The sequence below is a fragment of the Emydura macquarii genome, unplaced genomic scaffold, assembly GCF_026122565.2.
Source record: "Emydura macquarii macquarii isolate MOO-44397 ecotype Brisbane River unplaced genomic scaffold, CSIRO-AGI_Emac_v2 contig_2834, whole genome shotgun sequence".
Classification (NCBI taxonomy): domain Eukaryota; kingdom Metazoa; phylum Chordata; order Testudines; family Chelidae; genus Emydura; species Emydura macquarii.
In genome coordinates, this window is record NW_027132971.1 from 3,937,331 (window position 1) to 3,951,996 (window position 14,666).

General features: G+C 40.4%; 2 protein-coding genes across 8 annotated transcripts in view; one reads left to right on the forward strand and one right to left on the reverse strand.

Annotated features, from left to right (window-relative positions):
- Positions 1-215: 215 nt before the first annotated feature.
- Positions 216-10,850, forward strand: SCOC (short coiled-coil protein). Of its 3 annotated transcripts, none has more exons than XM_067568002.1 (5): positions 216-319; positions 1,019-1,090; positions 1,188-1,271; positions 2,772-2,910; positions 10,621-10,850. In XM_067568002.1, the coding sequence occupies exons 2-5, from the start codon at positions 1,069-1,071 to the stop codon at positions 10,625-10,627; spliced, it is 252 nt and encodes an 83-aa protein (XP_067424103.1). In that variant the 5' UTR covers positions 216-319; positions 1,019-1,068; the 3' UTR covers positions 10,628-10,850. The 3 variants fall into 3 exon arrangements, with proteins under 3 accessions (XP_067424103.1, XP_067424102.1, XP_067424104.1); XM_067568001.1 differs by having other exon boundaries at positions 242-370; XM_067568003.1 differs by lacking the exon at positions 10,621-10,850 and having other exon boundaries at positions 242-370; positions 2,772-5,864.
- CLGN (calmegin) overlaps positions 9,202-14,666 on the reverse strand; it is a 59,069-nt gene continuing 53,604 nt past the window's right edge. For 2 of the 5 annotated variants that reach the window (XM_067567995.1, XM_067567998.1), the window contains 2 exons: positions 11,549-11,658; positions 9,202-10,230 (listed from right to left, as the gene is read on the reverse strand). In XM_067567995.1, the coding sequence (XP_067424096.1) occupies positions 10,150-10,230; positions 11,549-11,658 (191 nt within the window). In that variant the 3' untranslated portion in view covers positions 9,202-10,149. Of the gene's footprint in view, positions 10,231-11,548; positions 11,696-13,925; positions 14,060-14,666 lie in introns of those variants that run through there. The other 3 variants (XM_067567999.1, XM_067567997.1, XM_067567996.1) reach the window with 3 other exon arrangements.

A 14,666-nucleotide genomic window follows, 5' to 3' on the forward strand; every position in this document is an offset into this window, starting at 1 on the left:
GGGCATTGGCCCGCCTATACCGTAGCCCCGCCCTCTTTCCCAATCCTCCTTTTGGCCCCGCAAACCCCGCCCACTATGGGAAATCTTATCCAATCAAGCAAAGCGCCAGAGTGACGTCAGGCAGGTGTCCGATCGCTTTGCTCATTGGCTGTCCCTGTGAAACGCCCAGTTCTCAGAGCTGACTGCTCCCACCCCGCCGCCGCGGCCGCCCTGTCTCTGTTGTGTTTGTTGGACGCGCGCGCGCGCAGCGAGCCGGCTCTTGGCAGGGAGGCTCGCTGCGCCGGCGCGCGGGGGGGGAGGAAGCGGCGAACTGGCAGCGGTGAGTTGGGTCTGGTGTCGGTGACTGCAGCCTGTCGAGCAGCGGCGCGAGGTGAGCGGGGAGGGGCCGCCCCGCCCCGCCCCGCCCCGGGGCTCCCCGTCGAGCATCCCCAGGCCAGTGCCCTATGCGAGAATCGGGCGCTCGGCGGGGGCCGCTGCGGTGGGGCAGAGCCGAGGATGCGCTAGGCTAGGCCAGGCCGGCGGGGCGGGGCTGTGCCTCTCAGCAGCACCCGGCTGTCGCTCGGCGCTGCACGTCCTGCCGGCTGGGCTGCAGGTGACAGCAGCCAGTTCCTCGCGCTCAGTAGTGTGTGCGCGCGTTGTGTGGGGTCTCCACGCAGCGAACCCGCCCGGAAGGGCCTGTGTCAGGACTGAGAGCAGGACACCCAAGCCCCCGGGACAGCACTGAGCCGGTCCGTGCACCGGAGAGGGGCCCCGCTGCCTGTCCTGTGAGCTGACCGACTGTCGCTTTTGTGCTCGTAATTCACTCCCTGTATGGGGTGAGGGGCTAATTGCAGAGTGGCTGGGAGGAATCGGTAGGGTTTGAAAGGCCCTCGCTGTTCTCTTTGGTGTGTGTGTAAACGGGAGCTGGCAATACTTGACTCACCACCATAGCCCCTGTAAAATTCACCTCTAAAGAGAACTAAACCTCCATTATAACAGTGGCTGCTTCTTCTTTTGATGTTGTTTTCTTTTTAAACAGAACTCCTCTCCGAAGCCTTGCATCCAGAAGTGGACAGTTCCCCTTCTACAATGATGAATGCTGATATGGATGGTAGAAGTCCTTTATTCTTCTTCTTAACTAATATCCTTTAGCGTAATAGCTAATTCTGCTCCAAAGACTGCACTAAAGTGTATGTGGTTTATTGCAGCTGTTGAGGCTGAAAATCAGGTGGAACTGGAAGAAAAAACACGTCTTATCAATCAAGTTTTGGAACTGCAGCATACACTTGAAGGTTAGCAGTTTGGCATCTTAGAATTTTGCATACTGTTGAGCAGCACAAATATTTGTAGGGAGACTCCCTATATTCTGTACTAACCCTCAATCTGCTGGTCAGAAGGGCAATCTAAGGTACTGTTGTCCATGGTCTTTATCCCAGAGAATATTTACCACGCAATGCAGGATAAGCTACATAAACATGATGGATTATGTGGACAGAAAAAAAAATATTTTTCCATTTATTTGCATGATTTGGTGTCCAGGCATTTTGATATGTTCCCAAATGACTCAAAAGTCATAAAGTGGACCTGCTTCAATAACTTCCCTTTCAGTCATAGACTAAATATGCTTGTGCATGAGTTTATTAATGCTTGAAGTTCAGCAGATTTCTATGGCTGTTTAGTCAGCAGTAGCATGTTTAGCAAGTGAAAAGTTAAGTGAATCACGCAAAATAAATCTACAATTGAAAGCTTAAACAGTCCAGAAACAGAAAAATGAAGGATAATTAACTGAATGAGATGGTTGAGTAACAAGTTTGTCATATGACAACTGACTATCATGTTGCAAAGAACTTCATTTAGAAACAGACAGCTGGATGACATTCATGATATTACGGTATTTCATATTGTATTGCAGTGGTTTCCAGCCTGTGGCCTAGGGGCCAAAAGTGACCCACCGCTCCCCTCCCACCGGCTGCAGAAGGGAGCCGCTGTGTAAGGACCCAGATGGACCAGTGTAGGCTCCTTGCTGCATCCAAGGGGATGGGAGATCAGCGCTCCCTTGCTTCTGGCTGTAGCAGGGAGCATGGCAAAGCACTCAATCTGGGTCCATAGGCCCTGGGGTCCCTGCTGGAGCCAGAGGGAGGACAGAGCAGCGCTCCCCTTCTCTGGCTGCAGAAGGGAGCCACTGCCTAGGGACCCATGTGGAGCACATGGGGCTACAGGACATGGTTTCCCTGCTGGAGCCAGGGGGACAGGAGATTAGCAAGAAGGCAGTTTCCTCGCTGAATTCCTTCCATCTGGCTGCATTGTGGGGGTTAAGAGGTGTTGCTGGCAGAGCAACCAGGACCCATTATGCTTGAGGAGCAGCAGCACTATACAAATCAGTGCCTTCCTGTTTAGCCTGCACTTAGCAGGCCACCCATCAGTGACTTAGCTGCCAGGCCATGTGCTTCAGTGTGTAGTGACAGTCACTCATTTACACTAGAGCTTTGTCTAAGTAATTTGTAGGTGTAAAATAGTGAATGGAAAAATGAGTACAGTAGCATCAAAATATTTAAATACGTAGTCCTGAATGGTGTGTACGTCAATACCTTTTTTAATGAGTTGATAGACTGGTGGCCCTTTAGGGTTGTAACAATGATATTTGTGGCCCTCAAGCCAAAAAGGTTGGGAACCACTGCTGTATTGTATTGCAGCCATGTTTACCTTAACTGAAAACTTGAGTAACTTGAGTTGGGCACATCACATAGCTTAAATGTCTTATGATTTAAAGACTAATCTCTATTTTTTTGTAGATCTGTCAGCACGAGTAGATGCTGTTAAGGAAGAAAACCTGAAACTGAAATCAGAAAATCAAGTTCTTGGACAATATATAGAAAATCTCATGTCTGCATCTAGTGTTTTCCAGACAACTGACACAAAAAGCAAACGAAAGTAAGGGGTTGAGTCCTAGATTATGTCATTGTATTGCTGCTGCTTTTTCTGTTTTAATTGGCATAGGCTACATGAGTTAAAATACCTTAGTTTGTGGCTTCCCTGGATATTTGAAGACTAAAGGCAATTATAGACAGAGTTAAGAACATTATCATAAACAGCTGGAGCCATGAGTTTGTGTATTAGTTAGCCTTTGAGCAATGTGCAAATGTAACAGACTTTATAACTAGACTTGCATATTTGTTTCAAACATCAATAATAGCATGTCTTGTCAAAACTGGATTCAGTTTGTCAGGTTAAGCAAACACATTGGTCAACTACTCTGAAGATTTTAGGATAGTGTCTTGAGTAGCAGAATAATACAATGTTGTGTAAAATGGTGTTAACTTTATTTTAAATGAACACTTAAACTTACCTTGCATCACCTTTTCTTCAGCTCAAAAATTGTTTTAGGCAGCTCTCTAGCACACTGTCTATACCCCTTCACAGATGAAAAACAGACTTTAAAAAAAATACTGTGAACAGGTTAAGGGTTTTCATGAACTAGTAGAGAGGTGACTCTTCTCTGCAGCGTTCCAAGGGCTTGCTTGTTCTTGACAAACTGAAGATAAACCCAGTTTATAAAAATATTTTTTAGTGAACGCTGAATTACTATGACATTAAACTGTTTACAACTTGTACAATATCTTGCACATTTCAAACAACTTTTCCCTAACTCCCGGCACTCCAAAAAAAAATCAGACTACATTACAATGATCTGTAAAAGCGCAGATTATTTTTTTTAAGTTATTTATTAATCATTAAATATTTAAATAATGATCTTGGTAGAAACAAAGCTAACCCTTTGAACAGCTATTGTTCCTACTCATCATGAAGAATTTGCAGCCAGAAACTGAAGATTATATCTTTCTGTGGGGCCTGTATTTTTCCCTTCAGAAATGGTAGATTGTTTCTGCTTCTGGCCTTCTGTTTCTTCTCCATTAACAGCATGAGAGCTTGTGCTGAGCCTTGAAGCACAGCACAAAGAGGTGGAGACGAGGAAGGGTAGTGGAACAAATGTGATTTCAAAGCCACCTTAATGCCGCTGAGATTCTGGGCTAGTGCAGCCCCCAATGTAAAAAAGCAAGGCCAGGGACTCCTGTACTTTCAGTAGTTTTGGCCTGACACCCTGTGAGCTCTCATGCAGCCTAGAATTGCCACAGTGCACAACACTGGCTACACCACCTCCCAACCCCACACAGAGGATCTGTCCTAGCCCTTGTCTACACAAAACATATTTGCCAGTAAAGCTGTTCTGGCAGAGCTCATAGTGTAGATGCAGCTTACGCCAACTGCAGTTTTTCTGTTGGCATAACACCACCTCCTTGAATGACATTAGCTATCTCAACAGAACTACTCATGTTAACATAGCTGCTTCTATACTGGGGGCTTTGCCAGCATAGCTATGTTTTTTCATGTGCCTGATGGACATAGCTGTATTGAAATTGCTTCATAGGATAGACCTGCTCCTAGCTTCCGGGCCACTGGAGCATGTGCAGGTTCCAGAAGCTAGCCCACTGTTTGACTTCATTTGGTGCCTGACCAGCCTCTCTGCACTGATTTCTATCCCCTAGGTAGCAACTTCCAGTTCCTGCACTAATATACTTCCATGCTATCATAAAGGGGAAGCAAGTGGTAATCATCACACATGTCTGGGATGTTCTGGCTATATTAGTATTTAAAATGCTGTTTCAGCACAGGTTCAAGGGAATTGGTTTCTGTCATCCTTAGCAACCACTCAGTTTCCTAGTGTTAAATGGTCTGCTGTTCTGAGGATTGGTATCTTATAAAGGTCAGTGAAGTCTTTACAAATGTGTTTCTAGTGTACTTCAGTATTAAGAGTGAAAAAGCAAAACTTTAAGGTACAAGTTGGTAAGATTTCATTTATCGGTATTGAAACTTACACATCTCTCAACTGTCTTTATAGCAAGCTAGTTGATTTGCTGTGGGTGTATAGATGTTAGTTAAAATATCTTTTCAGTAATAGAAATTACTTTTCCCATGTTAAGAGGTAAAGTAAAATGTGTTATTGTCAAGACTGCATTTCATCATTGCTGTGTGGACTATGTAAAATAAAAATAAACATGAGAATTATGTTTGGATGCATGGATGTAATGGTAAAGAGTTAAACCAATCTCAGCAACTGAGCTTCCTTGGCAGCTAGAAGAGCTAGAGTTCAGCAACAGCATATGGGTGATACAGGACTGGATGCATGAAAGAAAAATACTGTTCAGGTAGTGGGGCCTTTATCCTTCTCCCCAGCGTTTAAAAGAAATTATAGCTGCAACCTGTGGAGTTTGATTTGTGCAAGTGGGGTGCAAAAAGTGAAGCTTCTAATTCAGATCCTGAGTCAGGGCCCTGGTTGCAACAAGGTTAAATTTGTAGAGTGGAGGGAACCTAACTTGGCAGAGGCTTTAGCCCAAAGGCCTGGCCCCTGTTGTGGCTGATTCCTATAAATCGCTAACAGTAACTTTAAATTTCCATGGGTTTTATTTATCACCCTTGTGTTTACTAAAAACCCTGGGTGTACTCAAGTACTGGTAACAAATAGAATTAATCTTTTGACTAGTGACTTAGGCACTTGTCTTAGAAAAATTAGTTTTGTTCTTTTCACCATAACTGTCATAAAAAGCAATAGCACTACACCCCTTTACATATTAGGAAAGAGTCCCCATTGTCAACTGGTAATGGAGCACACACGTATTAGATGTGAGCTACTTTCCTAAAACCATGGAGTAATCTTAATCATGTTTTGTATTAATGTAAGATTGGAGAGTGATATTTTAACCATATATTTATAGATTAGTCATTTCAATGGTAAACCTTGCTTCCCACTACAGTGGTCTTAACTTATGAACATTTAAAATGTGTTTATTTCTGAATTTACATTTAATAAAAGCTTTTGATTTGTCTCAGTTGGTTTGTCTTAGAATGGACAGTATATAGGATTGGAATGATTTACAGATGTAAATGCTGGGAGTTAAGGACCTTTCAAACTAATGTGGAAAACAGTTCTACATAGAAATACTTAAACAGTAAGCATAGTTACCATTTGCTAACCACAGTGAATATATAGCATTTTTCAGTAAGTTGCCATCATATAAGGCCCTGATGCTGAATGTCTGAGTAAGCTAGTCAGCACTAGAAAATTTTCACTTCTTTCCCTCAAGTAATTAATCTGAATAAGCTGCATGTGTGCTGGAAGAAACTTTCTCCTGTAAATACTTTGCATTGTTGTGTGATCCTGTACACTAATTATTCTCTATGTTCTAAACACTATGTATAGGTACTAAAAGGCCCAGTCATATTCCATTAAGTGCAGTGGGATGAGACCCAAAACACCTGCCAGATTGGTAGGTGTTTGCTAACCATAACATGTTATCATGGGCCCTATGATTTGGGCATCTAAACTAATAAACTACAGATAAACTAATCAAAACTGAAGTGTGGACACCCACAAAACTTTTAAAAGCATCTTTTAGTAATGCAGAAGCATTGCACTTTGTTTAAAAAGTATCTTTTAGGAAGTTTGTGTATCCTATCTAGGTTCTTAAGTTACAGACCTGAGTGCTACACAACTCAGCTCAGTTGCTTGATGGTCTTGGCATTTGTTATAATAAAGTAAAACAGTGATATAACTGGTCTCAAAAACATGGGATGGAAATGTCATTAAAGGGTCTCAGTGGAGATGCTACCTCTTCAAGGATGTTAATTGCTATGGATATCATTAACTGAGCATCTGGTACTGAATGTTCAAGAAAAAAAAAAGTTAAGGTGGCAAGACAACTCCATTATAAGCCTATCTTAAATGCAGATAGTTCTCTGATGCCTGACAGGCCACAGTATGTTCCCAGTCTGTTGGGACTATAATAGGCTGTTTCATTTACATCTGAATCAAATCACAGAACACATCTGCAGGGTCAATACAGGCTGAACAGAATTCACAGTGGCCTAGTTTATAGCCACCTTATCTTCATTAATGGGTTGTGGCACGGGGAAGACATAGATGAAGGTACTGAGGTGCTACTGCTTTTGCATTTTACACCATCTCTCCTGTTTTCAAACTGGACAAGAATCATGCCTAAGAATCTGCTGCCCTGACATGCAATTCTCTGGAAAACTGCTTTCCCAAACTTCATTCTTCCAACTTTGTTGACCTTAACTTTGCTTCTCCTTTAATGGAGTATGCCTCCATTAAATCTGAGAAAAATGTGACAATCAAGGTTTAAGACATGGAGGGGATAGTGCTGCAATGAAGGATTCCCAAGTTTGAAATTCTCTTTGTGGACTTAAGATTTAGGATAGCCTGCACATCAGTTTCTCTTCAGTATCAAAGAATCTCTAGTACACTGCATATGCTTCTGCAGAACTGACTCCTATCATTCCTGTATATAAATTATTTTTAATCCATCTTCTAAAAATAAAAAGTATATTGGGGTAAAGGATAAAGTTGGCCCTAGGACACTGTGGTGTAGGGAGTATCCTTCACGTTGTCTCAAGTACCCATTTTTTCTGAGGTAGCTGAGTAGGGTATATATTAAAGTGTTGCAGGTATGCGGAATCGGTCAGTGCTAAACTCGGCTGATGCAGCGACTCATGGTGTCAGACACTATTTATTTAGAACACGTCACTGGACACTGACAATACCAGGAGAAATGAGCCAGATTGCCATTTAGAAGCAATGCCAGTAAATTAACAAATACTTTTCTGATTGATTATATTTACCGAGACACAATCTGTCCTAAATTTCTCATTTACTGAGGGACAATCTACACTTATTGCTATTGCTTGCCACAAGCTATTCTTAATTTAATTTTTGATGAGTGATGTACCCAAATATTTGGATGCTAATTTTTAACTGTATTGTTAAATTTATTACCCTTAGTTTAGGATATTGCAGATTATGTACTATTTATATTTTATGACCTTTAAACCAAACTTTACACTTTTGGATAATTTATGCATTATACCCAAATGCATAGAAACTCTTTAAACTCATTTTAACATTGGCTTTAATAAAAATTTTAAATCTGAAGGGCTATAGGTGTCAGGAGAAGCTGACACTTCGATGGTAGCTGAGGTACTCTGGGTAAAACTACCCACAGGAGGTGAGTGTATGCAACCAACTCAATGCAGACCTCACCAAATGTGCTAGCTGAGTGAAAAATTTCTTCCTCCCAGTTGCCATAGACAACCTGGCCTTGGACAGTTCAGTAAGCTGTGGGAATGGGGATCCCAAGCTTAGGGAGAGATTTTCAAGATTTACCACCTTTTCCCTACATGGCTCCTAGTCTTTGCCGCCATCAGTGTAGACATAGCCTAAGTCGCCTCCATCAGATCGACTTAACCTGGATCAACTGAGCGGTCAGTGAATCCAGAAGTCGATGTTATTAATCCACCCCCACAAGTGGTGTAGCGCTGCGTCGACGGGAACACGGTGCAGTGAAGATGGCGTGCAGAAGAGAAGCACAGCAGTTGACGGGAGTTACGCAAGATCTTTGCGTAACTCCCATCGACTGCCGCCAAATCGCAAGACCAAGCCTTAGTGATGTAAGCTTACTTGCTCCCTACTCAACCAGCTCAGGATGGACCAGACTTTCCCTACTCAGCCAGTTCAGTGTGGATCTTGGCTGCAGATGAATGTTGTGGACAGGAGGATCAAGCAATGGGGAGAGTTATTGTCCTCCTGCTTCCCCTTGCTGTTTTCCATTTCTGTGGGTGGGGGGTAAGGGGAGAAAGGAGGACAGGAAAGGAAGAGAAAGATGCTACTTCATAAAACCTCCCTAGAAATCCACAAGAAAATGTTTTGAAGGAAGTAATTTCAGAGGAATAAACACCTAAGACAATAAAGAAAATGAGAAACTTAATTTAAAACCTTAAATCCCATGAAGGGCTTTGCCATAAAAGAGAACAAGAGTCTGAACAAACCATATAGGTTTGGAAGCAAAGTGAGCAGATTTTTAACAGCAAAGATGAACAGCTGGAATGGAGCTGGAAGGAGCATATGATAGAGTGCCTGACTTGTGCTTTAGGGTAAAAAATTCTAGTGGGAGTTCTGTCAAACTCAATCTAGAAAGCCAAGATACCAGGAATTCCAGGAATGAAAATTCTGGCATAAATTCTCTTTGGCAAAAGAAAGTTTGGAAAATTAAATAATTTCTGAAAATCCTGCTTTTAACCACCTTTTAGGTATTTGCAATTATTACAATTATATTTTGATTAATTTTTTAGTACAAGATAGAAGCAAACAAATTTCTCTTGCAGTATGTGGTTTATTTAGATCCTAGTGTAATCGAAGTGTCCAGCTAATTATGACTATAATAAAAACTCAAGCCATCAAATTCTTATCTGTAAAACTAATAAGCATAAGAGATTATGTTAAATATTTTATTTTCAAGAGGTATACTTAGCAAATATTTTGTAAACTGGGAGTAGGCCATTCTGGCTTGGAACATGAGAACTATAAAAGTTTGAAAAAGTCACCTGTATACTATTTTACTTCAGTAGATGTGAAGTCTCTGCATTCCAATGTAAAACATGCTACACTATTAAACCAGTGGTTCTATGAATGATACTTTGTCAAAGCACCCCTTTAAAATAAATTACTGCCTAAAGTGAACATGTGACCAGAAATAACATTATAAAAGTAGATCATTTACAATAAAATGTGTTGCTAGCACTGAATATATATCATACAAAAACAACTATTGCATTTCACTGCACAGAAAAAAATGTGACTGGCCGTTTCTTTAGGGCTGTGAACTACCAGAGATGCTACATCCCATTTCAGCAGAAGTGGAAGCAGCTGATTTGTGCTAGAGCTGCAAAAATACTATCATTGCATTTACTATGCATGTTTTAAAAAGTAATATTTAGAGCCAAAATTACCTCCAACCAATATTAACTAATTAATTTCTAAGAATATAATATTTTAAATCAGATAGTTAAATTGCCATTTTACTTTTATTCTAAATTCAAAACACCATCTAACTTCACAGATAGCATTCTTTCCGGAAAAAGAAGAATTAAGGAAAATCAAAGAGGCTGGAAAATGGAAGCAGGAGGCTGTGTAGTGATACCTCCAGTCTGTTTAAAAAAACAAAACAAAACCAGTCCCAGTAACTTGCATGCTGTCAGGCCCACCAAAATGGCATGCCAAATTTCTATAATCAGGAGCTAAAAATACTAGCTGGAAATAACTCAGTCCTTTCGTACTCTTCTTTTGCGTACTGATTTCATTGGACCATCTCCAGATCCTGTGCTTTCGTCAGCTTCTTTCATCTGGAATAGAAGATTTTGGCTTAACTTTATCAAAACAGCAATCTAAATTTAATTATGGCAATAATGAAGGTTATTTTCCTCATCTTGATCACATTGTCTATGGAAAAAACACTGCAATACTTGGCAAATGTTACATAATGCACAATGGTAAAGCCCCCTTCATCAGCCGTAAATAATATTTATTTCCTGTCCTATAAACAGAATATAGAAGATAAGTATAAATGGAAGCTTCATCCCCAAAAGCTTCCTTACTTTTCTTGCCTAATTTACTCAGTAGTATCTAAAGCAAAAACTTTTCAAGGTCATGAATGCAGTGACTTTTTTTTTTTTTTTTTTTTTTTTAAAAGTACAGTCTACGCTCAATTCTACTTACCATTTCTTACTTTACAGGTTTTAGGTACTTCCCAGCCACATTACCCAGGGAGGCTGAAAGTGAAGGGCATGGGACTGGCCAAACCAGATATCAGACTTAGTGCTTCCCAATTTGTAAACAGGTAATTGCTGCATCAGAAGTCCTCTCAAAAGGAAACTCCTGTCTGAGCCAATGTATTGCAACCCCACTTCCCTGCAACACCCAATGGCAGGCCTGTCATTTAAATTAAAAGTTCTCAAGCCATAGCACTGTCTTAGCACTGACATAATCAAGTGTTTGAGAAATCTGTGAATGAGATTAACAGCTGGTTATAAAAACACTTGCCTATCCCAGTAATAACTGGATAAGAAATGTAGAAAAAATAAGAAAATGTGGTTATTTTGTTAAAGTCTTCTAAAATGAGGCATTAAGAGATTTGCTGCCTGCCAAAGCATTCAACACATTTTCAAAACTGCTAGAAGAGTTTCTAACCCTACTATACAAAACTGTACTTTTCTTTCAATCTCCATGGCGCAAGCCCTGTCAACACCACCAAGTTCTACAGTATGTTAGAAGTTTTAAAATAATATCACATCAGCCAAACTCAATGGAGGAAAGTGTTCCTTTTCCAAAACACAGTAGGCTGCTTCCCAACAGATCATTTACAAAGCTTTTGCTGGATGTAGCAGGGGAAGCTGTAACTACAGATTTTACAAACCTATACTATTATAATGCCTGAAGTGTTAAATAATAAAATAAATTCTTAAACTAATATAAATAGATAAAACATCCAAATTAGTATGGGGGGGGGGGGGGTCCTGGTTTTACGGATACAGTAGAGGGGGAAAAGAAAAATGTAGTCACTATATCCCCTGTAAATCAAGATATTTCCCCGAAATAATCACATTCCTGTTTATGCCTCTGTACTTATTTGCAGATCTTATTTGCTGTTCTACAGTAGCTCACCTCATCCTCTGAACCAGATTTATTTGATTTATTGCCTTCCTCTTCCTGACTTCCTTCTGCAGCTTCATTCTCCTCTTCATCATCTTTATCTTCACCTTCACCCTCACCTTCTAGAGCAGAGATTAATATAATGACTCAGTAGATGGGCTATATTAAATTATGCAAAGATAAGTGAGAAAACGAAATAGACTACTGAAGCAAAATACAAACAAAATCAATTTCAAATGTTAACATGGACAATTTTACATGCAACTGTTCAAACTAATGTAACCCCCTGATACTGGGAGTAGCGATTTCTTAACATCAGCTAGTGTAAAATCCACTGTCAAATTTTAGTACCTGATTTTGACAATTTCAACCTAGCCCCTCTTTTTATGCCAACAATTCAAGTATTTAGACTTTCAAGCAACATTTACTGCAAGTACAAACAACTGTTGACACAAAAAGGAGGACTCTACCCCTTAATCTCTAATTACTTTAGTCATCAGAATTTTAGCCCCCCCCCCCCGCAAAAAAATAAATAAAAATAAAAATACAAGAAGACTGGATGGTTCATGGGATAGACAATGGAATTATGGGATATCATACAGGGTATCATTAAACAATTACAACCCATACTCACTGGGTTTCCCAAACCCTCTCTTCTAGCCTTCAAACAACCCCCCAACCTCATCATCAGAAGCAAGCTCCCAACAGACTAGGACACACCAACTCTCAGCAGCACCAGACCCTGCTGTAACATGCAAAACTTGAAGACATATCTCCACTGCAACGATGATCAATACCCCCCCACAACACAGTTTTCAAGATTGATAGGTCCTACACATGCTTATCACAACATGTGTTGTACATCCAGTGCACAAATGCTCCAACTACAGTTATGTGGGTGAAACAAGACAATCACTACACTCTGAACTCTCAGAAAAATAATTAAAAAAACCATTGTATCATACTTGGGCAAAACACTCTTCACAAAATGATCATTCCATATCTGACCTCTGTCCTAATTGTCAAAGGAAACCCATACAATACCTCCAAAAGATGGGCCTAGAAACTAAAATTCATAACTCAGCTAGATACCAAAAATCATGGAGTCAATAAAGTCACTGGATTTATTGCTCATTTCAGCCATCTGTACCACACTAACCCTCCTGTGTCCTACGAGTGCAGAGGGTTAACTATTCACTTCACCTGGAATGGTCTCTTGCAACACACAATACAATCTGCTCTACTTTGCATTTAGCTGTGACACTCTTGAGTACCTCTACCTGACCTGAAGAGCATCTCTGTATAAGCTCAAAAGCTTGTCACTCTCACCAACAGAAATTGTTCCAATGAAAGATAACTACCTCATCCATTTTGTGTTGCTAATTTCCTGGGACCAACAGTTTCAACACTGCAAACATTAGTAATCTCAATGCAGTTCCTAGTAACAGACATTCATGCCAGAAAAAAAATGTTAACTGGCACTTGTTGGTAGTCTCAGCAGAGGTGCCATGAATTTAATGGGCATGGACACTTAAATCATTTTATCCTCTTTGGCCTGATCTACAGTAGGAATTTTGGACCCATAATTCTCTATCAGTTCAACTTGAGTGGTGGAAGTTGTAATGTTAACAGATATTGGGTGTTTTTATTCAGAGCAGGGAAAGATGTGGTGGTGGAAACCTGATCCCTGTCCACAGCATGGTCTCTACCAGTGCTTCGAACAGTGGCATTGTACTAACAGAAAACTACATGTCCTAGTTTTCCTGATATAGATGCAGACTTAGAGATGTTTATTTTAAAAAGTAGCTATATAACTGGCAGGACAGTGTGGCAAAACACCACTATTCACATTTTATCACAAGGACTTCAGTTTTTAGTGCAGTCAATTCAGCACCTTGCAGAGGTACTAACCTCACTTAAACACCAAAAGCAGCAACTAGCAGAAACTGAATCAACAGGATAACTGTACTATTTGATTACAGATTACCTAATAAACAAGGATCTAGTTGTGCCCTAGAAGATGCACGTGTATCTTATCCTCCATGGCAGAGTTGCCTCGTCTCTTCAGTGGTCAGGAGCTCTATGCAGAGGAATGGGGGCAAACTAAGGGATGTGTGGGCAAGCCAAGAAAAGGACAAGTTCTCACCATCGACTGGCTCCACAGAAATGTCACATTAAAATAACAGAAGAGCAAATCACAAAACTGAGGAGCCCCTTTAGAAATAACATCCTGACAGCAGCAGCTACATGCACCTTTAAACTGAGGAGGTCTACTTCAAATGCTTCTGCTGTTCGCAATTGTGCTATCTTGCATGGAGAGGCAAGAAGTTTTTCGAATAGGCAGATCCCAAGAGATTTAGGACTTTATAGGTCAAATCAACACCATACTCTCTACCCAGAAACAAAGAGGCAGATATTGACTTTGCAGGTGTGACAGCTATGGTCAAAATGAGAAGTAGAAAACTAGTAAGAAATGATCCTTCCTTCCTTTCTTCTTTTTCTCCTCCTCAATTTTTCTTCTTTCTATAGGAAAAAGAGAATCAGGGAAGAGCAGAAGCCATGTGCTTCATGCTTTCAGGAATAATGAGGCAAAAGAATGACATAAAGGGAACAAAACCTTCTCTGAGATATGAAAGGCTAATTGATAGGTTTTTACCTCCTTCTTCTTGGTAGGTGGAATCATAAGTTTCACATAAAGAATAAGAGGACAGGGAAAATGAGAGATGTAAGAGAGACAGCTTTTATTTTCTCCTCTCAGAAAGGATAGAAGTTATCTAAAAATCTTTGAATAGACTGCATGTCTAGAAATTAAATACTTTGCTTTAGTATGTCTTTAGTTACTACTGGGATTTTAGGCTCTAACACTGGATCTAATGAGTCTCCTTGGTGTAACAGTACTGAGAGTAAACCGCCATTCCAAAGACAAAATTCTCAAACAAGTTAATCAAAAAAGTTGTGTAATTCAAGTTAGTTTTACTTTGCAGTCATTCCAAAACCTACTTTGATAATGCTAGCCATCTATCAAAAAAGAGCTCTCTTTTAATAATGTTCAGTAATATTTTGAACCTGATCAGAATAAACCCAGAAAGAAATCTTGAATGGCATTCTCTCCAAGTATCTGAGCTGTACA

Excerpts from the sequence above, each read along its gene's own strand:
- SCOC (XM_067568002.1), top strand. The coding sequence starts at position 1,069 with ATGATGAATGCTGATATGGATG. Across the intron at positions 1,091-1,187 it reads GATGAATGCTGATATGGATG|CTGTTGAGGCTGAAAATCAG; the intron begins GTAGAAGTCCTT and ends GGTTTATTGCAG. Across the intron at positions 1,272-2,771 it reads ACTGCAGCATACACTTGAAG|ATCTGTCAGCACGAGTAGAT; the intron begins GTTAGCAGTTTG and ends ATTTTTTTGTAG.